This window comes from Pempheris klunzingeri, chromosome 14 (assembly GCF_042242105.1).
Source record: "Pempheris klunzingeri isolate RE-2024b chromosome 14, fPemKlu1.hap1, whole genome shotgun sequence".
Classification (NCBI taxonomy): Eukaryota; Metazoa; Chordata; class Actinopteri; order Acropomatiformes; family Pempheridae; genus Pempheris; species Pempheris klunzingeri.
This window is the reverse complement of record NC_092025.1, coordinates 1,490,980-1,515,268: the sequence shown is the minus strand read 5'-3', so window position 1 is coordinate 1,515,268 and position 24,289 is coordinate 1,490,980. Positions and strand designations below refer to the sequence as shown.

The window sequence follows — 24,289 nt, the reverse complement described above, 5'->3', positions numbered from 1 at the left end:
ATATTTAGTGGAGCATAATGTTGGTGTTACCACATGCAGTGATTTGTGCTTTATTGTAATAATGCACCACTACAAACAATAATAGACAGCAGTGCTGTATGTCTCCTGCTTTCTTCAATATTGTGAGAAGCGTACAAAATATTTATGATGGTGACAGCTTACAGAATGTGGGCTGGCAGACTGTAGGAAAGCCAACTAGTTCCAACTCGGGCACCTCTGATTATATTTTACAGATCTGTCTGCCAAAACCAAATTTCCCTTGCAAAGCAGCTCTTTCTTGACACACAGAGATGAAAGACCAGCCAGTGACAAGAAGCACATTCAACGACTCTGGCTGTCAGGCTCCAGCTTTGCTAGATGTGACGTTTTACACAGCATCAACTGAAGTGTGTACATACATATAGAGCTGTGCAGCATGCAGACAAATCTGTAAGCAGCGACACAGACACAGACACAAACAGCCTGCGAAGAGAAAATGCTTTTTTTAGCCGATGTCAGTGTCTGGGGATGGCTCCCAATGTGTCCTCTAAATGAATGCATGGTTTAAGAAAAGGTTTGGTTCGTCTGTTTGAAAATCTGTTTTTGACAGTTGATCCTCTCAGAGTGACACGTCTGTGTAGCTCACCCTCACACACAAAGCTCTGCTAAGCATAAGCATTCAAGAGTTCTCATTCAATGTGAGAACTCTTGAACTCTTCAAATATAAAATACTCTTCCCATGTCACTCACCACCACTTTGCGCTCTGTACTTAATGCTACAGTGAGAGCCCTGTATAGGAGCAGAACATTGTGGATTTCAAGAGAAGCACTGCAGCACGTCAGGAGCTGTAAAATGAAAAAAGTACTTGGGTTTTCAAGAGACCATTATTTGTAGCAGCGTTTCAGACTTGACTGGACTTCCACAGTGGATATTCACACGGACGCTTTTTGCCGTTGAACAGCTGCACATAGTGACAATAATGAGCATCTCAGAAGAACTGCTCTAATCTACAATGTCTACATAAATATTACAGCAGACCTTTAAGGTACAACAAACCCTAAAACTAAAAGTGGCTGTGATCATCACTGTGATTAAAGGGCCTTGGAGGTGCTGTGCTGACAGTGACCTATGAGAAGAACACTAAAAATCTGAGCATATAATATTAAATTATGCCACTTGCTGTAAGAAAGTATGACTGATAGAGAAAACAATACCCAATCAAAGCAGCTTGCAAATGCCATCCACCTGAGTGACTGAAGGGAGGACAAAGCCTTAAAATCGCATTTCAAATGTGAGGTAAGGAGGTTTTTAAACGAAGGCAATAACCCAGTCACTCTGAGGTGATTGGAGGTACTGTTGAGCACATCTAGCATTCACTGAATTTAGTCCTCATTTCTCTGTGTTTTTATGGTCATATTGATTTTCTTGTCATTCATGCTCCACATCAGTAACCAGAGATAAGCTGCTACAAACCAACTTAACCTCCATTCTCTATTCATCTGCGTACCTATGAACTTGTGATCAAAATCATCAAGAAGTAAAGTTTCCATAACCACATGTACGTAGCATTTTACCAGTTACCTGATTTGCATGTAACCAAAACAGAAGTGAACTGCAGTCACATTTGTGATCTGGCCGATGAAGACACATCCATGCAGCTATGTGTACATGGACAAGTCAAGTGCAAATGTCTCTAAACTCCCTCTCCAAAACTGGCTCCAGTCATCCAGCCTTGACAATAATGCTTCTTGTTTTGTAATGATAACAATGGAAACTGCTTTAGATGGACTGTGTGCTATTTAGTTCATAACTGACTGTCGCTTTCAATAAAAACAAGTTTTTTGATCTCACTCACTTGCTGAATTCCTTGACAGCTAATGAAAATTGTCTAACAGTACCACTAAGTGCTGAACTAATTACTCAGTGGGGCTTTAAATCTGGCCAACGCTCACACCCAATTACAATCCCACTACACACACACACACACACACACACACACTCCCTGTCCTAATCAGCATGCAAATGTACTAACCTTAGTCTCAGCTGACAGCGGGACAAGAGGCTTAAGTTTCAGACAAAGAGGAGGGTGAGGGTGACTCAATGCTTGCTAGTTCATGTAGTGTGATAGTTATCGAGCTTGCCAAGCAGACAAAAGGTCTTCAGTGTGAAACCCAGTCTGCCTTTTTGCTCTGGGAGTATGTTTTTCTGAGATAAACTTAGTGGGGACACTTGGTGTCAAAAAGTTTTTTTTTGTTAAATTGTGTTTTAAATGCATTTGTGCTCAACCAGACAGAATGCAGTGGAGAGTACAGACAGGAGAGAGCAGATAATTTACCACACGCACTCACAGCCAGATTTGAACCCACAATATTATGGCTGCTCACTGTGCACCTAATCCTGCCAAGTCACTGGGATGCTCCAAAAACAACACTGGTTTGAAACAAGTGCTCTTTGTGGCAGCAGTAATGCATGCTTTAGCAATTTAAGGATCCGCACTTGATCCCATTTTAAACACCTAAATTATGATGATAATAATAAACAGCTCTGCTTTGGAGGGATACATCACATTTTCAGCCTTTTAGAGGGGAAAATATTTGCCAAAAGTATGATGTGGTCGCAGAAGAAAACATTGTTAAAAAACGACTAAAGTCAAGTCCTGACTTCCGTTAATATAATGCTTCAAATCATCACGGCCGTGCTACACAGCCTCTGGACAGGCACAGTTGATTTTCATTGCTGTAGACCCCCCCCCCCACTACTGTAGACACAGCCTACAGCCTACACAACCTGAACTCCCTGCCGTCACACAGACTTACTCTCAGTGCTTAAGCTGGAGAATGGTGACTTGAGGCTAATTTGGTAACTAAGCCTTTTGTTTATTTCATGTAATGTATCCAATGATGTAGCTCATGTTACATCGGAGTAAGCTGCAGCAGAGTTTACTCCACATCGACATGTAAATAAGTACAGTGACAACATCAGGCTCTGAAGGGCACATGGCAGGCAGAGTAATCCTAATGATAGGAATTCTTAATGCAGATTTAAAGGGGACTCGTTTTGAGGCCATTCCTGCCTTATATGGGAACTATGACTCATTCACTGAATTTAGTCCTCATTTCTCTCTGTTTTTATGGTCATATTGATTTTCTTGTCATTCATGCTCCACATCAGTAACCAGAGATAAGCTGCTACAAACCAACTTAACCTCCATTCTCTATTCATCTGCGTACCTATGAACTTGTGATCAAAATCATCAAGAAGTAAAGTTTCCATAACCACTGTGGAGAGTGAAAGAGCCAAACTGTTCCAAGTCATACATGGCTTTATTGAGCTCTATTTTTATGAACCACAGCACAAGTGCAAAGGACAGGTACAGCACCACACCTGCAGCATAGCTGCAAAGTGAGAAGAATCCACATACAGTTAGATGGAAGTTAGATGTGGCAGGTTGAGTCAATAACAAATCAAGGCTGACTCTGTGTGCGCATTATTTCCTGCCTGTGGTTTGATGTTTTTTGAAAATTACAAAATGACAGACTTTTAGTGAAGCCTCCTCAAACTACTATATGTGAAAAGGGCATTTTTTACCTGTTTTGCCACCTTCAGATGGTCACAAAGCCCAGAATGAACTTTACTTTGACTGCCACATTTACATGACAACGACGATGATGAAATGTAACCAAGATGTTTACAGGAGCTCATGCTCAAATGACTAAACAAGGACAGGTTGAGAACAAAAATCATTAGTACCCTTGATCAGTGGCAGCAGAAAATTAAACAACAAGGACACGAGCTGCTGTCAAAACACTTTCCATCTTGCTGTGGTTAGTAAGAATGAAAGTAAGCTTAAAATTAAGCACATTTGCACTGCTATAATTAAATTGTCATATCTTAAGTGTTTACTTGGCATACAATAAACTGTGGGGTGTTAGCAGTCTGTGCAAGTATGTGTAGGTGTAAGTGCGGTTCTTTCCACAGTGCATATCAAATTTTGAGACATGTCCTGGAGAGGGAATATATTCCCTCTCACTGGACCACTCTGAGGCGAGCTATTTAACCAAACTGTTGGCCGACATTCAACAGCATGCCACAGCAAACTGTTAATCACTTCTAATGAACAGAATAGCAAATGGTACTGTAATAACAATTTGATGCAAATACAATAATTAAGATCATTATCTCGTTGGATGGTACCACCAGTCTTATGACAACAACACAAATGACAACTGTTCACAGCTCATTACATGCTAAAAAAATAGCCATTCTTAACTAAATATAAACACCAAATGAATCCTGATAATGACTAACGGTGCTACGGAGGTCTTGTGAAAAGCACAATCGATCTTTTCCTCCCTTGATGCTTCATGTCAGATTTCAAACTCAGCTATCTACCAGTTTTTAATTGGCTAAAATAAAGGCATGAATCAGGCCGTGGAATTTTCAGATTATAAACTTTTTCATGGCAGCAAATGAAAAAATTACAGAAAATCCTGCTAATTGCATCACTAAGTCCAGTCAGATTTCCAATAATAATAATGGAGGGTAACAGGTACCAGTATGGCACAACAACAATGACTCATAGTTTACATTTCATAAACCTCCATCTGGTTGAACATCTATCAATTCCTGTCTTAAATTAGCAGGCTAGTGTTCAATCATTTATTAGCATGGCAGTAATGGAACCAATAGAGCTGAATCAAAAACAGCGAAGCAGGGCTGGATGTGTGAGCCTTTGGATTCCCACTGTCCTCCTGCCTAACTACTGAGTCCCTAAAAATGATAGTTTGGTAAATCTGCCAAAGACCAGAATACTACCACACAGTTTGGCCCTACTGCCAAGTAGCACCATAACACTCAGGGTCAGTGCAGTCCTCCTCTGCTGTGAGGCCAGAGTGCAAGTGCATATACTTTCTGGCACTGAGTCAAAAACGAGTCACAGCCCCTTAGAGCCGGTTCACAGCCTCAGATGGTCAGGTGGAGCCCTTCCAAAGTCGAAGCTCAAATCTAAAGGTGACCCTGCTTTTGCCACCAGGACCCCTCAGCTTTGGAACAACCTGCCTCTCAGAATATACACTTTCATGTTTTTTACTTGATGCTGTCTTTTTATTGCTTTTATTCTTATATTTGTATTTGTTCATATGTATTTTTCATGATCTTTTATCTCCCTTATCCTTCATTATCCGTCCGTCTTCTTTCTACTGTATTGTATTATACAATTAAGATAAACAAAGCATGACACAAAAACAAAGTATTTATTACTGTTATGATTATGATTATGATTATGATGGTGATGATTATTATACTACGGTGCAGCTAAAGCGTGGTACAGAGTGCTGGGGCCAGTAGAAAGAGTGCACTGCAGTTGCAGCCAGCCAACCACAGGCATTCCTGGTACAGAGCCATTGTTTTGCTTTGACTTGCTCATAATCACACAGAGTGTCTGGTGGCCAGCTGGGAAAAAGTCTGAGAACAGACCAAAGATTTCATTTAATCAAGGAATCCAAATGTTATTTTCAAAAGTAATCTGAAAGGCCTAATATCAGCCAAATGGCCTATATTGGTTTGTCTAACCTTTGAAAGAGCGAGGTGGGTGAGCAGAGCAATATCATTATGTATTATGCTCCGTCTGCACAGGGGCAATCAATGCTTCATTTCACAGGAGTCCTTCTGGGGCAGAGGCAGCTCGGAGGAGGGGAAAGAGAGACGGCTGAGAAGCGGGGAGACAGACATCCGCAAAGGTAGACGGCACGGGTCTCCACGAGCTGAAGCCTGAGCCCTGTGGGAGAGTCAGGATGATGGAGACCCTACAGACGCTGGGGAACTGTTGACAAGCAGGAGCCCCCACCGCCAACAACAACCTCCACCCCAACCCTCCCGTTCCCAGTACTGCAGTTACAGGACCATTTGTGCAGCACTGAGAACAGGGCCACCACGGAGAGAAGCACTCCACTGTGACACCGTATTCTAATGTACGGACCGCGGGAGACGTGATGAGCGACGGTGCCTTTATGCCTGTGCTGTACTCTATATGTGCTCCACTGTGAATCTTTTACAGGCTGCAGAGCCAGCAGTAAATCACTTTCACTGCACATGGAGCTGTGCCAGCTGCCTTATCTAATGTCAAGTGCCTCCAGGGCACGGAACCAAACACTTTCCACTCGGAAATGAACATGAGGTTACAGGGACACAGATTAAGCACATGTTTTTTTAAAGATGTCAAATATTTAACGTAAAGCAAGGCTGCTATAAATCGACGTTTGCAGGGAAGCCTACAGTGAAAATCTTCATAAATAGTACTGACATACTGATGTGAATTATGTAGACACGAGTCAAACCTCAGCAAACCAGACATGTCTCGTTTCCACTTGACAAGAGGTTGTGAAGATGTGCTCACAACAACTCAAATAATATTTGACTTGGGGCTGCAGGCAGGTTTGCCAATCCAGCATAAAGACAGGCCTGGACTCACAGCTTAAAACAGCACAGGAGCTGGAACAACCCAGTGGACTGATCCTTTTAACTGATGCTTTGTCGCCTGTTGAAAGTGGGAAAGACTGGCAGCCAACAAATGACCAGTGAGCCAGTGTGTTGTTTAGTGGTGGAGGAACATCAAATCAATCTTCAACTGCTTGGAAACCCCTTTACAGAAAAGAAGCCTGTCTTTTAAACCGAGGCATATTCAGAATGACTCGTTATGTTCACTACATATGAACTTTCTGGGTCTGTGCTCCATGAGCATCCTTTACCTTTAACAGTCACAACTTCACTGTACAGTCATGGCTGAGTAGGAGCAGTTTCTCCTGAAATATCAGTTGTATTATAAGCAAGATTTTCTCAGCTGTATTAATTTCCCTAATTATTATTGTTTTGCCATTGTTTTATCAGAATAATCCATCTTTTCATCACCCAAGCAGGCAATTAGCTGCAGTATGTAAGACACACCGCTGACAGACTGATCTGTGAGTCTCTCCACTGCTGATTGTTTTGCTGCTTCACGTAACAACAACAGTGACAACATATTTCTGTAAGCCAATCTTCAGCTGCAGTAGACTGCCATACAGAGCGCTGATTGTTTCATCTCAGGGCTGAAATGGAAGCTAAGCAGGGCGACATTATGCATCACATTAAGCAAACAGACAACAAAAAAACATCAGTCTGTACAATAGTGTGTGAAAATGAAATGAATGGATGTTTTTGTAAAACCAAAACTCGCACACGATGGTCAACAGAAAAATAATCAGCAACTGTTTTGATTGTTATTTTGATTTTCTATTAAAGTCAGTTTTCAAACAGAGCTTTAAATAACTGTCTGGTTCCTGTTTGTCCAACCTGAGATTTCCTGCTTTTCTCTGTTTTATGTCATTAGAGATTAAATTTCTTCAAGATTTGCACCCTTGGTCAGGCAAAACATGTTTGAAGATGCCATCTTGGGTTCAGAAAATTGTGGTTGTGCAATTGAATCAATAGGTTACTTTCAGCCCAAATCACTTGTTTGTCAAATACATTAGCTACACTAACTATGAACCACTTTAGCTCAGGCTGGGATGTTTTGACCGTCCTGTGTCTCAACACCCCATAATACACAGGAAAAAAACCATTAGAAGGAATCACTGGTGGAAATATGAAAGAAATGTGAAAATATTTTGTGTTCTCCAACAGCAAAGTCCACGTCGAATAAATGAGATCGATATGACGAAGAATACAGGGATCAGAGGTCAACCAGGAATGATCCTGCAGAGCCGATAAATGAAGAGGGTGCAGGATAACTCTTCAATTCAGAGGCGCTGGAAATCTTGTAAATGAAACAGTGTAGGCTTCCGGAAATCACTCAACTACTGAATCACCACCAGCATTTCCAATCCGATGGATAGAACGAAAGAGGTTTCAGCGTCGCTGACAAACTCGGCCTGTGTAATTGGCAGCCTTGGGTTATTACAGCATGCACTACAGGGAAACTGCACAAACAGGAGAAAACACAGCAGACTATTGTGGAAAACATAATACCTTATCATGGGGTCTGCTTGCTGAGTGATAAGGCCTGTGTGGATAGCCTACGGGCTGCTTCCACTCACTGCTTGTACAGTACAGCTGATACCCTGCTATTAGCTGGCAAAACTAAATCCATCCTAAAACCCTGTCTTGCTAGAGAGGGAGAGAGAAAGGGTGTGTGTGTGTGTGTGTGTGTGTGTGTGTGTGTGTAAATGCTTCACGCACACCCTTGGATGTGCTAAATCAACAAAGACCATGCTGGCATTTACATAAGAGCACCTTTTTTCTCTGTGTAAACCTCCCATTTACAAAACTGCAGTGCACATTAAATGAAAAGACACCACCAGGGACTGATGCCATATATAGAGGTGCATGCTGGGTCAGGTGAGCAATACACCGGAGCCCTCGAGGGTCACACAGACAGTCCATCGATAGCCCTGCTACCCTGACCTGCCTCAGCTGTAATGAGGAGTGTCAGGAGGCTCAGGCAGGACCTAACGGTGCGTTAGAGACGGGCCAGGGGAACTCCCTGCTAAACACACAACGTGTTTCACCACCAAGTTTCACCTAAAAATCAACCCAAATTAAATATTATGCTTCATCAAACATTCTCACAGTCTGGGAAACATCGTTGAATTGGCTGGCTGCCTTTTCCTGTTTACTAATTAGTCCAGGCTTATCTAGTTGAGCATAAACATTTTCAGTTTTGCCAGTAGCACCCTGCTCATAACAATCATGCTAATTTCAAGCAATGCTAACATGTTATTAATCTATTTCTTCCACTGCTGGTCCGTTCTCGAAGAAACTGCAAATGCAGTGCCGTTTGTTTTTCAGTGACTGAGTCTTAAGAAAATGATTTTGCTGCTCTGTAGTAGAAAAAGCTGGAGAGGTTCTGTGTCATTATTTCTCCTGTTTTCTCATATTTTCACAGGATCTAAACATTATTTCATGATCTCAATATTACAAGCTGTCACTTCCTATGAGCACAAAGTAATCCGTCCCTGATCAAGATGAAAGAAATGTTATTTACAGAATAATAATTGAAAAGAATTGTCGTGTGACACCAGAACAACAGGCTCAGTAAGCTGACCCTGTGCTCATGTTACCATCACCAGCACTTTTAATGAGTCTCTCCTTACTAAGATATCTACTATAATCCCACACCACATATTACACATATTACATAGCCAACTGGCTTCCTTAGAAAACTATCAAGCACTCGCTAACTAACCTAAAAAATACAGTCAAAGTGAAAAAAGCTCACACTATCTCCACAAACACCATGAACAGCTGGGGAATCTAAAGGAAACAACAACAGCTGTCAGACGATAACTTGTATAGGAGCTAATGTACAGAAAGTAATTCTTTTTTGTGGGAGAGATTAAACTACTGAACAAGTGTGTTGTTGTTGTAACGAAATCAGAAGCAAAGTCGTCCTTAGGCAAACACTTCTCCACACTGGCTTTTTCCTTAAGATGTGCTGTTTGTGGATGTGATGTTGTGGGATCTGGCTTTCTTTTCTCTTTTCCCTACAGCAGAAGGCACGTGAGCCGAACAGCACTGACGGAGAACAATACAAGCCGATGTATTCATTTGGGGTAGACAGCACCGGATCCATCTGGCTTTCTGGAGCGTAGCCGTCCCCACTGTACACGCACACACACAACCGATTGTCTGATTTTTTTTCTCTCTCACACACCATGATGTATATTTTCCATCTTTCTAACGGTCTTTCTTTCTCATATTCTCTAACATGTACACTGGGCTCTCACATATTACAGACTAATTAATTGAATGAAGAGATTAGTCTCACTGGTTTTATTCAAGACATCAACAGCATGTGAGCTGAGTGGTGTTGGTGTTTCTTCACTGTAACGAACCCCCGTCAAATCCACGTTACACTTCCTGACAGTTTGTGCTGCACGGCCCTCATCTTCTACTCTCCTGGTTTATATGTATTTAATCAATTAAATTATCAACAATTAACCAATAATGGACTAATAATTGTTGACAGCTTTCACTTTACTATGTGTTTGGTCACACTGATATCAGATATCAGATATCACACTATCAGCAAACTCAGCTTCAAGCACAGAGGTGAAATGTCTCTGCGGGTCGATCGATCAAAGCACTTCATCTGGTAATCCTGTGCTGACATATGTAATATTTACAGGGAGAAGGACATACAGGTTTTTATGTGTATTTGAGAATATTAGATTCAACCTTGAGCAGCATAAAAGCAAAGTGTATTTTACCAAACGTACAAAGCTAATGACAGCAGCTGCCAGTCACGTTAACACAAACACCACACACTTTGCTTCCAAGCATCAATTAAAAGGAATAGCCGAGGCACTAACTTAAAAATGTTAATATTCCCCCTGGCATCATGTATACAGCATTTATGGATAAGTCCTTATTGCTGACATAAATAGAAAGTCTGCAGAATAACGAGGTGATGAATGACAGGCCTAAACCATTATCTACAAGCATTTTCACACTCACTCCCCACAGATCCAACATAAACACACAGTAGCACACAGCTCAAGACACTATTCACTATTCCACCAAACCTAGTCAGGGATTCCCAGGAAGACCATTTGTCACAGGATTCATGCCTTTCAAACACAGTATTACTGTCATCCTCGCTTCTTCCTCCAAAGCCCAAGCTTTCATGCTTAATATTCCACCCATGTAAACATTAAAACGATATATAGTCTGTACCTTCATGCTCTATCTTAGGAAATGCCTTTTATAGGCCGTAACTGAGGCTGCTGTAGGACTTTTACATGCATGTCTTCATCAATGCATTGAATATCAGTGTAGATTAAATCAACTACAGAATCATATGGAGTGCGGTTTCTTAACTGGGACCCAGAACGTCCTGACAGGATTCCATAGACCTGCAGTGGACATCCAAACAGTTTCTTTCGACGCACATATTCTAGGTCAATTGATTCAAGAACGTACTGTGAAGGTTACTCCAGCAGTTGAGAAGGTGTGAATGAAAAGACTGTGCTGAAGGGTAGCTTGACTAATTTGAAAAACTAGAAATTACACAGTGGTGGAAGGGCTGTCCAGACTCTGCTTCTCCAAGTGGAACCAGTACAAATGCAATATTGACCAAACCAACCTCAACATTTGTTCAATTGCATGCAACCAATATTGTTTTATACAATAAATAGTGTTAACGAACATCAAATCTGGAATGATGGGTGGTGTCGATGAAAAGGTACTTTATTTATCTGGCAGGACTGTGGGGGTACATCAGACAAAGAAGGTTGGGAACCACTGACTTAGAAGATGTAAAAAGCTGAAACTACAAGGCTATATTAAACAGGTTCTAGTTGGACTATATGCCTGGACTCCCACTGGGTAAAATATCAAATGCCACCTCCAAAAGCCAAATGTTCCCATCTGCTTCAGAAGTGATCAAACACACTGTGGATGGCTTGAAACCATTCTCACAGTGGATGCTGAATGAGAACATAACATGGCTGACTGAAAAACTGTATCTAATGGACCTGAGTGACTCTCATCTAAAGCAGTCCACATAAACCCTCCTGCTGAGCATCTAGAGCAGTTAGTTCCACAGGCAAAGGCAGGGGGATGACATCACGCTGAGACACAACCATGGAGCCTTTAATTAGTATTTCAATATCATTTGACCTGGAAAAGATATAACTGCATACTGCACTACATAGCCAAGCCAGGGGATAACCCAAGATGCTGGGAGCAAAGCAAATTGTTAGGTATTAGCTTCTATGATATATGCCAGTTCTCTAAATATTGCAAAAAGCATGTGATTATGATTTAAAGTTTGGCATTCGGATTAATGTAAACAATTCTATTAAAAAAGAACTGAAGCAGCGCAGTTATTGAGCAAAGCTTATCTGAGAGTGCAGGAATGGAAGCAGATGGAAATGGAAACAGTGGTAGGTTGGCTCGGTTTGAAAGAAGGATCAGAGAGGAGAGGGGGGGGATCAAAGCTGCAGGTAGAGATCTCAACAGGGCTGTGTCCGCAAGTCCACAGGCCCCATGGTGCAAAGACACACACATGCTAACACATTCCTAACTGCACCACCATTAGTATTCACTGTGCATTTAAGCATGAAAAGGGTCTCCTGTCAAGTAGAAAAAAATATCTGTCCAAATGCATCATCATGGGGGCCATTACACACAAAAGAGAGAGTGAGACTCTGGCCACGGCTCTACTTCAGAGATGGCATTTTACAATCAGCCTCCGCAAACATTTATCTTTTCTCCCCTCACATCTGTCACTGGAACCTGCCAGAAAAAAAAACAGAGATGAAATGGAAAAGAAAATGGTCTGGGCTCAGCGAGCTAGTGGCACGCAGACCAGGGAAATGTATTTTTGTTAAGTGAGGCAAGTCAATTATATTAGGCTGAGAATATAATTTGCCTCTGTGCTAATACTTGGGTGAGGATACACAGCAATGTTTTTCCAGAGCTGTGTGCCACATTAACAACTGTCAGGGAGACTTGGGTCTTAAAGAGGTGGAACCATTAATCCAATGTTCTTCAGCCACTCCGGGTGTGCAATTAGCCAAAGATTAGCCTTTAATGTAGACATAAGCTGATGGAAGACTTGTGTGTTCCTTGGTATTGGTTGCCATTCATAAATCTCTACAACAGCAGCACACCGTTTTTGCAAACAGTGAACAAATATATTCTTTCTTTCTGACCTTCAAGAAATTGTCTATTGCACGGCATAATACACACTGACATTTAAAGTGTTTACTCCAGCTTTCAGTGCATTCAAAACAACCTCTAGGTAATACACTGAACAGAAACTATGCTTTAAGATGGACAGGGGAAAATACTTCCATGTGCCATTCTTGTACATTCATAAAACTTTAAATAAAAGTAATAGCATCCTTCTCAGAGATGAACTGGCTCTGAAATTCAAACGATTCTTAAATTTAGTATTGTAAAAACACACACTCTAGATTCTTAGCACAACCCACAGCTAAGGAGTCAACATAGTTCACCTTCGCTGCAAAAGTATGGCTGGAATAACTGAGAATATCTTTGTAAAATGTGTTCATACAGTTTGGAGGAGAGTGTAACATCCCACAGTCCCACTCCTTTTTGCCTGTACGTCAACTCCAAACATTGATGCTGCTTGTTGCACATTTCCCCTGCTGCCGAGCTATTTGTTTTGCCTGAGTTCATACGAATGCACCGGTGTCAGTTCCTCACCCAGCGAGTGAGATGAGGGTCTCGGTGTTGAGCATGTGACTCAGGTGGTTATGAGCTGAACTGTGCATCAGGACATCAATCAAAGCCTGTGCACTTTGCATTTCATATGCAAGTTGTGTCTAGATGTTGCTGGGTTACATTTACACATGACAACAGCTATGTTAGCTAGAAACTGCCCGTCTTTCATTCACTGTTCTTCTCCAGATCCCCAATTTAATGCAAATGTTTTTCCTATTGCTATATGTGCCTGATTTCATCTGAATGCCTCCTACTTTCAGTGATAAGATCTTAAATGCATCTTAGGTGGATTAACACCTAGATTTTATGGCCTGTTGGCTCTATGCATTTACAGTCCAGTCCCCTGGGACACGTGTTAGCAACAGATGGAAAGACAGTAAAGGCACCAACTCAGGCAGAAAAATGACAAATCTGCTTGGAAACATAACACCTGTGTTGTAAAGCATGCAAACAAAATTAAGTTTTACAAATCAATCTGCATCCGTGGCAAAAATGTTTGGCATCAGCACCGGCCGAGGAGCATCACAACAGACCAGAGACCTGAGTGGTCAATTAGACAGACAAGATACTGAACGTATACTGGGAGGAGATCAATGAGGCTTTAAACAGGGCCAGGGCTCAGTTCATGTCCCAGTCAAAGACTCCATCTCCTAAAGTGGCTGCATACTCACAGGAGAATGTTCACTGAATTTGATTAGTATCTAAATGTTAGTGCACACATCAGAGTTGCTAGAAGCCGTCTAGAAATGCGAAATAACAGAGAAAATCTAATCTGGAGGGTTTCTTTTTTTTACATCCAGACCTGACAGCTTATTTCATTAATATGTCAGTCATTGGGCTGTCACAGCATATTAATGTATACCATACATCACTATCTGGCACCTCCAAAATGCAGCTAAATGAATATGTGCCATTACTGCCAACAGACTGGAATAAATACACGTGGAAGGTAGAAAATTAATTAAAGGGCTGGAAAAGTGGTATTATTCACTAGACAGAAATATCTGTCAAGGCAGCTTGGCTCAAGGAGAGCCTTCATGAAAGAAAAGGTGTCCTTGTTCATCAACCGGCATTCTCTCCGGAACAAAGCCTTATGAAAACCTGGCTTGATATTTATGTGTCTTAATTGTTTGAAATGTCATTTTTTTACTGGTCTTTTGGAAACAAGCTGTCAATACATTTGATTTCATATTAGCCTCTGTCATACAATGAAGTACCAATCTCCTCTGCCTACACTTACAAGTCTTCCTCTAGGCAGACTTCTGAGGGCTGTGCCAAAGAAAATCAATTGTTTTTGAAATGCTGGCAAGCCGACAGCATCATCCCACAGACTGCATACGAGAAAAATGCCAGACTGTTAAACTGCAATTCATCATCTTCATTTGGCCATATGAGAGGAATAGCCTTTGTTGACATAATTACCACAGTTGATCCTCTCAGCAACGGCCGGAGACCTGCCCTTAACTCCTGCTCCACTTTAAATGTCAATAGCCATTAATTAGCTCGCCGTTATTTGTTAGTTGAAGGTCTGACAACTTATCAATGAACCTATTATCATTTTGTTGAACTCCTCACTCCAAACCACCTCCACCCACAGGCACGATGACTCAGCTTCATCCATGAGCTATGATGCTCCACCATGCCCCAACTCCAATGTGTCAGATTTCCAAGGCCAGCGTGGGTGTGACAGATGGAGGGGAAGCTGGTGCCTAAAATTAAATAAGTTATGGGAGCAGCAGAAATCAAAAAGAAATTGGCACTTAATTGGAACCAACAAGGTCCTGGTGGTGCATCAGTCATACTGAAATGAACTGTAAATGGCAAGAAAAAGCACAGGCAGAGGATATCCACAGCTCTTACGGAAATATTTCTCCTCCAGCAGACACATGGTTTATACATATCCCTTTCATGGACTTCTTGTCAGTGTGGTATAAAGCCTGCAGTGAAAGGCATTAAAGCTCTTTGTAATCGATTGACTATCTCCTCGCTCTCTGGTGGTCAGCAGCCAGTAGTCTTCTGTTTTGGTGCAGTTATGTATGACAAGTCAGATCCAGTGATACTGTGCAACCTGATGTAATATGCATTAAAAGAGCTGTAAAATGCTTTAGCACTTTTGCTCCTTTTTCCCAATTGTTGAGCAGCAAAAGGTGGGTTTTTGTCAGGTAACTCAAAATTGTGGTTAAATTTACTGTTGATGTGTCTTCAAAGTCTAAAAAGAGTCTACAGTCTTCAGTCTAGAAGCTGAGTCTTAAGTTGTATTTTGGCAAAACATGGGAGGAAGGAAAATCTTTAGGAATCATCTTTAGGGGAACCATATCTAATATAATCTGGCTGTTTGAATAAAAAACCTCAACCACATCAGGACCAAGTGTTGAATATACAGAGAGACGAACAGGTCAACCAAATGAATGAACACCCAGCTGAAGCCTTCAGACATTTTTGACCTGTGCAAAAACTCTGATCAAACATGATGATCAAACAACTATTACAAACTTTTCCAGTTTATTTTATTAAGTAATGAACAGGACCAGTATACACCGCAGGCCCTAGAACTGCTTGTGTCAGCTCTGCACATCCATCCCAGCACTAGGCTGCTGTCCCAGTCTCACCCATATGTGGCGTTATGCAGTTACGTGCCCAGTGCCATTCTGTACACTGTTTGTGCGTTAGGTGAATCTGTTCTCCTCTGTTTTTATGGTGTGTAACAAATTAAGTTGGAGAAGGAAATTATTTAGAGAAACAACAAAACCTGCAGGAGCTCTGTGGGGCACTGTCAATTAAGAAGTCTTTCCAGACCTTTAAATGCAAACTCAGAGTAGAACACACACTGCAAATGTACTCATTTACACACAGCTGCTTTTGTGCTGTTCATCGTATTATCACAGGCAGTCAATCATGTAATAGACTGCTGTTCACCTGCTGAGCGAGAAGATGAGATGTTGTTAAGTGAGTTAAAAAACTAGCCTTTAGGTGCAATATTGAACAGTCGTGAAAGGAAGGTTGGAAAGGTTAAAGGGTGGGATTGGACGGGAGCCCGATCAAGCCTGTGGTAGCTGCAGAGATGGAGGTTAAGGAGCATTTATCTTTTGATGTGCGTGTGACACACTAATAGACTAATAATCATTGGGAAACAAAGGAGCAATAAATCAATCAAGACAACACTCTAAAATCAATCCCGGCCTTTACAGGCGTGCAGAGGTTAGGGACACCTTTTAAGTGAAATGGGTGAAACAGCAACTGTTTCCATAATTTAGCAATTTCTTCAAGTGCTGTAAAAGGTTGCTGCTCAGACGCCTCTCAATAAAAATCTGTCTCCAAACCAACTCGTTCTAAAGGGCTGCGGCTGCTGTGACTTTGATCTCAGCACAATGAACATTCCTCAATGCATCTTTGTAATTTCGTGCTCAATTTAAAGTGAAAGAGTTTGGGCTCAGGAAAATAAGTACAGTAGGTCACAGTCTGGGGACATAAAGAAGAAACTTTACATGGAGACAACAAGGGGCAAATGGTCAATGGCCTACTAGGTACTGTAGCATATTTTTGTAGTGCCTTAGCCCTCCATAACACTAATAAGCTCACAATATCTGCACTGTATCAAAACATTAAATCCCTGAACTACAAATGAAGCCAGAAGAAACCACATAGCATAAAACTACAAAGTGTTTCGACCATCAATAAGAGAATCTCAAAATGACTCACAGCTTAACCTCCGCTTCTCCCATTATGTCTGACATGAAGACCGGCTTTATCCTCATATTCTACTTAGTCTATTTTCTGCTCATCTGTTACTCTGTAGTCTTGCTTTGTGCTCATATTTTCAATTCAACATGAGTATTAGCAGCCTTATTGAGTTCTAATCTTCAGCAGTTCAGGGGATATGCAGGTAGACAGCTTGTCTTAGTCATGGTTGTCGAGATGACAGCCATGGTGGTGGATTTTACAAGGCATTTTTGAAACTTCAAAATCATTAACTTGTGGTGTGTGTATTTGAGAAGCACATCCTGCATAAGTGGACAGCAAATCACTGTTCTGTTAATACTTGGCTGTAGGTGAAGACTGTCTGATTCTGATGAAAGAGAGAACCAACACGCAGTAATATGCTTTCTCCCAGCTGACGGGCAAGATTTACTCCAACAGAAACTTCCTTTTCAACTACTCAACTTCAACCACAGCCAAATAATCAAGACAACAACATGTTGTAGAACATCTACCAGAAGCTACTTGACTATCTCAAGAGCCTCATCATGGACGCTTCAGCCCTGAGACTGCAAAAGAGAAATGCAAGGCTAACATATCAGCGTGCACATGAAAAGCAGGCCTGGGAGCAGTGTTGCTCCAGCACTGTGGTGACAGATGGAGAGCACTAGCATATACCTCCAGGGGTCTGACCTCATCAGAATTTAACTTTACCCAGACAGAAAAAGAGCCACTGTAGTTGTGTTGTGCTTGTGCACAGTTGCATGTATACACTATAAGGAGTTCTTTTACACTGTGTGGTAGAAACACACACGTACACACAGCTCACACTTGGAAAGAAAGGGTTTAAATCAGTGCAGCCAAAGAAAAAGCCGGACCCATATCATGCAAATATTACATACAAGAGTGAGGACCCTCAAGTACAATCATCGTGAAAATGATACCAAAAAATACTGAATCAACAGAAATCCAATGAATTAAGGATTGGCACAGTGAAATGCAAGAAAAGCACTAATAAATCTGATCCATAATTGAAAGTTAATCAGAATGAATGAATGGTTATCTCTGAGTCATTGGGGGGGGGGCACAACAAGACAGACTTTCAGGTGATTTTTTCTGGGGGCATTTCATTTTATTGTACTTGTTTTTACCTGTATCAGCAGCTCCATGACTGCCCCTCAGTCATCACTTTAACACAGTCACACACACAGTGAGCTGCCAAGTAAAATATGTCTTCTATCGTTGGCCTGTGAACAGCTATAATGAAAGTTAGTGGGGGGTCAAGTGGCTCACTCAGAGGCACTTCAGAGGTACTAACTGGGGCGAGGACCTCATTCTTATTCCATGGCCACATTTCAAAGATCTATCCTGACATTCAAACCACTGACCTTTCAGCCACGATCCTGACTCTTTAGCCTTTAGGACCCCACAGCGCGGTTTGATATTGTATCTATTATTACCTGGCCATACATATCTCTGTGGTTTGGGTCTGTTCATTGGAGAAAACAAGACATCACTCGAGCATTTGCCACCATTTTCAGACATTTTATAGGTCACACAACTAATCTGTTGATGGAGAGTATAATCAGCAGACTGATCAGCACACTCTGGGCCTTGGAATCACAAGAATCTGGACAAAAAGGCTGAAGCGAGCTCAAGACAGCATGAGGGGTACTGAGCTACAGAAGGGTATCAAGATGGTGGAAGGAGCTTTGTGGACTTGTAGTTCAGACCCTACTTTCAGTGACTGAGTGACCAGCGATACGAATCACCGCACAGCTTCTGTTATTAAGGCTGGTATTGGGGACACAGTGCAACACAGTGTTATATTTAAAGCTCTCCAGCAACTGTAAGAAGTAATGCAAGGCAACACTGCATCCATCTATCCATCTCCCTTCTCTTCCCTGTAAGGTGACACCGCACTAAATAGTTTAGTCACATTCACACATGTGTGCTCACACACAGACCCCAGCACTTTTTGTTTTGGTCTCACTTGTTCATTTGTGTGTATTTACTTTACTAAACCAGTCTGAGACAGAGAAGAAACAGTGGCTTCCAAATCACTCAATTTGGTACTGTAATATATTTTGATTTATTAGTATGTTTTCCATTCACTTGACTGTCTCAGAGTAAAACTCTGTGCAGGGGAATCAAATGCAGGGGATGTTTTGATTTAAGGCTATGAAATATTAACTAAAATAACTTTACCCTTTATATTATGTGATATAAGATATAAGAAGAGAAGATGGCACCTCATTGCTTGTATGTGCGGCTCCGATTCGAACAATGACAATAAACCTGATTATCTTTTGAGCTTATTTGTTTTACAAACTGTACAGTGACCTTCCAAACTCAAGAGCTACTCGCTTTAAACTTTTCCACAATTATTTCTGAGTTGTAATCTAACCAGACATTCACTCAAACTGTGAATAGCAGGGATTCAACAGACGAGGCGAAGGAGAAGAGAAAGAGCCCATGACTGTTGAATAGACGGATTCTGATAAAGCAGAATGAAAAAAACACGACTGTAAGACACTTCTTGAGCTGTGGTAAGTGTCGATCTGACGAACAAAGGTATACAGTGAGGATGAGTGTGTGATCATATCCTTGAGATGGGTCACACCAGTGAACAAGAGATTGGTATCGCACTGCATGTATTAGAGAGTGCGTGTCTGTGGCTGTGCTATCCCAGGACGCCCCTGACTCTGACCTTGTGAACATGCACACTGTTTTCACACCCTGCAGGGTGAAGTCAGTGAGAGAACAGAAAATCCTAAAAAGCTATAAAATGTCTGATGCAAATTAACAGTTGTGGGCAGGTAATGTTTCCTGTGAAACTCCTAATGCTCACAATGCCACATACAGACAGCAAACTATTCAGAAACAAGCACCTTGAATGAATGAATGAATGAGTGAATGAGTGAATGAGTGAACAAACAGAAACACACAAATGCAGCTGCTTCCAGAGAGGGCAAAGCAGTCTCTCAAGAAGGAAAGATTAAGAAAATCCTTTGAATCATACGCTGTGGCCTGCGCAGGCACCGAATCAACACCTGTGGGACATTTTGGAGCGATGTGTTAGATAGCGCTCTCCGCCATCATCACTGGAACGCCACATGAGGGAAAAAAGGTTCCAACTATTTGCAGAATCAATACCAAGGAGCACTGAAGCCGTTTTGGAGGCCAACACCTTGCTTAGACACTTCTCCTTTAATTTGTCACCCATCTGTAAGTCACCACTGCAGGGAAATGGAGCTGTTGTTCTGTATATATAAAACGCTTGCTTGTGTAAGTCATAATTCAGAGCTATATCATTGGAAGGCAGCCTGTACCCGGTTTGCATTCCAAGGAAAATGGATAGCCAGTGCACAATAAATTACTCCCACTCTGAATAAACTGCTGTAACACGGATCAAATTGCTTTTTCACTCCAAAGTGTACAAAGGCACAACAGCCACTACAACCATAGCTGAACATCCCTCATCTGGTGTAAGGCTTTGCTGGAAAAACAAATCCAGAGCAGTACACACAACAACAAGAGCCTCTCGGTGACACAGATAGTAATCTCTGGCCGCAGCACTACATTTAAACCTACATCTGTTCGACTCCGGCTCACACAACAGCCAAATGTGCAGCCAGAGCGCTGGGCCGACCCAGTCAGGGAGGCACACGATAATAAACACATCTTCACACAGCACTGACAGATTTTCTACTGGAGTTTCATGCAAAAGCTCAACACACACACAAGGTGGGACAACGTTGAAGGGGCTACCGCTACGGTTCAGCACTCACCTCCAGAGCTTCAAGGGTCACGAACCCTGTGATGGAGAAGCCATCGATGATGTCCTCTTCAGCAGAAGTAGACTCCTTTCGCTTTCTTCGCGGGGGCCGAGGGCGGGATGAGGAGGGCTCCCTGTTGCTCTCCCGCTCTGAGTCAGAGGAGAAGCGAAAGACGGAGCCCTTAACATGGTTGTTCCTTATCCCATTTGATCTCCTCTCCCGATCCCTCGCTGACCTTGACTTCCTCTTCTTGCGGAGGCCACTAGATCGAGGGCCATCCATGTCCTTCATAGGAAACATCCAGGTAAACCCTCTTACAAAGAATCAAACTCTTCAAGTGCCAAACAGTGGCACTGTTCGACCTCCACTCGTGTGAAATCCCCCGAGGAGAATCACCGCAATATCCAAGCAAATGTTGTCAATGTATTAGATCCAGGGTGACCATGTAATATCCAACAGATGAAGCCTTTTACAGGAACTCAAAACTGCATTGAGTCACTGAACCAAGCTAGGTTGCAAGCAAAGATCCCCAAAGGCAGTCCATCAAATCCTACAACCGAGGTGTAAAATGATCTATTAAACACGTTATCGCCAAGCTGTCAATTCCGCCAGAGGAAGAGCTTTTCAAGTTAAAGCAAATATCTGCTCAGTGAACATGTCACGCCATGGTGAGTTGAGCAGGTGATGCCACATCTTTCTTCTCCAGTAACCTACTCCTTTTACCCAAGGTCAGCAAACTTTCCCTCCTGCAAGACCAAAACAGACAGAGAGAGAGAGAGAGAGAAAGAGAGAGAGAGAGCAAGCATTTGCAACATGTTCACTCAGCAAGTTCAATTGTGCATCTAGTCAATGAGACACTTTCCAAAAGGCGATGTACAGTATACACAAGGCTGGTGCCGTTCTATATAACACAAGACGAGTGTTTCATTAGTGCAGCTACAGTCTCATCTGCTACACATAACGTGTTTTCTTACACTGCCAGGTCATTAAGCCCTGAGATGAGATGATTATGTGTTGTAAGTGCTCTTTTACTGGTGTCTCTACAGCTTTTGCCAAGCTTGTAACCTAAACCGTCTTTTTATTGATTCAATTTATTTAATTAATTACGTACCCGAATTTTCTACCTTGCTACTTTGAGTCTTAAGCCCATCAACGTGAACTTCTTGTCGCCTTTGGTCACTGTTGAAGTAACAGAGAGAAAATCTAGCATGTAGTGCAATGCTGACTGCTCTTTGGCCTGAAACAAGGCTTTAATTCAAATGTTGTATTGAGAACAAATGAGTGTCGGTGCACTCTGTCCTTCCACTTCTAATTTGCTTCTTATATAAATTAATGCAATTAGCAAAGTTGTATTTCGGTACTGTACATTTCAGTAGCATTTCCAGGTTTGACTGACTATGTGTGGTGTAACATCTTCAATATTACAGTTAAATCCTTCTGAGGCGCCCACATATAGCAGACAAAGTGGTGATTTAAAAAAGCTTCTTGCTTGATTGAAACGATTCAGACCTGTAAACATCCACCAGACATCACTTATCATATTCATCATCACTGCCTTTCTCAATTCACCATTCATTTCTTTCAAAGTATCACTTTGGCTCGCTCAAACACTCCACCCATCAAAAATGTCCCTCTTCCATGACTGAAAGCAGGTCTAACTCAACAGGGACAGATTTTAAACACACACTGTGAGAAAATCAAGACAAATGTCAAAACCTTTTGAAATGCCATTCTGCACTTTATTATAGAGGCTAGCAGGACATGCCCTCACTGCCTGACAGTGAAGGCATCTGGCTGCTTTATGATATAAGGATGCAACATTCAACAGCTTGCAGTCTTATTCTGGATCATTCTCAAGGCATAGCCTACAGTCTAGGCCTAAAGCCACTGAAACTCTCCCTAGCATTGTAGTGTAAAAGCACATATGGCCTCTCTGTGTGTCCAGAATATCAATTCTCATCCATTACATCATAGACATGGTATTCTATGTGGAAGAAAAGTGAATCAACAAACTGCAGCCTTTAATAAAGCCTTCCTCTGAATTATCATACCTCCAAATGCTGGTGGACGTTTGAGACACAGAGGAAAACACCTTTTGTGCATCCACACACACACACACACACACACACAGACACCAGTCTGTCACAGTCAAGCACCATCTTCAACTTTACATTGTCTCCTTGGACACAGGTTGTCATGTAGCTCACACGGGCTCTGCAACATACATGTCGCCCTCAAATGTTCTGCTCCGGCCTGCGAAGTCCCCAATGTTTCCGCCATGCCCAGTTATAATCATTCACAAAAACAGGCACATAATCAAATGGATACATAACAAAGGCACATCCAGCATTTAACTCTGCAGCAGCCAATCAAGATCCATGCAGATGGTCTGCCTTCTAACATGCAAACAAGGTAAATGCACCTTTACTATAATAACGGTCCTAAACCTTTTTCCAGTACCTATGCCTTTAACCTGATGCCCCGTGCCAGCACTTATCTAATGACACACACACACACACACACACACACACACACACACACACACACACTGCACAAACAGCTCCCAAAATATGGCTTGCTGGAATAAAGAACTGTATTCTAGCACTCGCCCTGGCTGCTCTGGCTCACTGGGAGACTCTTTCCCTTGTGTTCCCTCTCTGTCAGCAGGTCTCCGGCTCGGAGCTCCAGTCCAGCCCGCAGCAGCAGCAGCAGCAGCGGACTGCCACTGCCTCCTGCTCCGGCTCTCCAAGCTTCATTTTCCACTGTAAGACACACAACAAAAGCAAGCCTCTCTCTCTCTCTCTCTCTCTCTCTCTCCCTCTCTCTCTCTCCCTCTCTCTCTCTCTGTCTCTCTCTTTTTTTGTGCTCCAAGACACGTCATGCAAAACGAAGAAATGCAAACCCTTGCGAGTGGGCAGGGACCGTCCGGAGAAGTTGCAGGCCTTCGGTCACTATAAAAAGATAAATCACAAGACGGTTCGGAGCTGACAAAATAGATCCCGCAGAGGAAAACCACAGGGTATCTCCTCCTCCTCTCCCCAGATCCGAGCTTCAGGATCCCGGAGAAGGGGGACCGGGGCGCAGTGATACGGCGCTGCCGCAGTGCCGCTTTACAGGCTGCACGCTTCTTCCTCAGCGCAAATAGTGCTCTGTGGACATTTAGTCAGCTCCGGGTTTAGCAGAGAGTCTGTGCAACCACGAACATGGCGAAGACCGAGTCAGAGAAGCCTCCTCACACCGTCGGAACACATTTTAAATGGCCTTTAGTGTTTGGTGTGAAATAAAATATCCTAGTGAGCACAAGTGAGTGCACGAGCACTACATGCAAAGTTTGTGTGTGATGATAATAAGAATAAATGAGGTTTCTTTGCGACAGTGGTAGGTCATTATTTAATGAACCACAGCCTTGTTAGAAAAGCTGTTCAGACAAGGAGGTGCAAAAATATGCATTAATTAGCATAATTATTACAACAAACAGGAAATTGAAAAGTATGCTAGTCAGATGCACACAGCTGCCGAACAAGCTCAGCCGCTAAACCGGGGAGGGTTTTACCCCAGAGGGCAACAAGTGGGCAAAAAGCACGACATTCATTTACATGTACCAGTG

General features: G+C 42.3%; 1 protein-coding gene across 1 annotated transcript in view; it reads right to left on the bottom strand.

Annotated features, from left to right (window-relative positions):
- The window catches only part of auts2a (activator of transcription and developmental regulator AUTS2 a), a 275,046-nt gene extending 254,082 nt beyond the window's left edge, over nt 1-20,964 (bottom strand). Inside the window, exon 1 of the mRNA XM_070843885.1 lies at nt 20,695-20,964. Coding sequence (XP_070699986.1) covers nt 20,695-20,964 — 270 coding nt within the window. The remainder of the gene's footprint in view (nt 1-20,694) is intronic.
- Nucleotides 20,965-24,289: the final 3,325 nt, after the last annotated feature.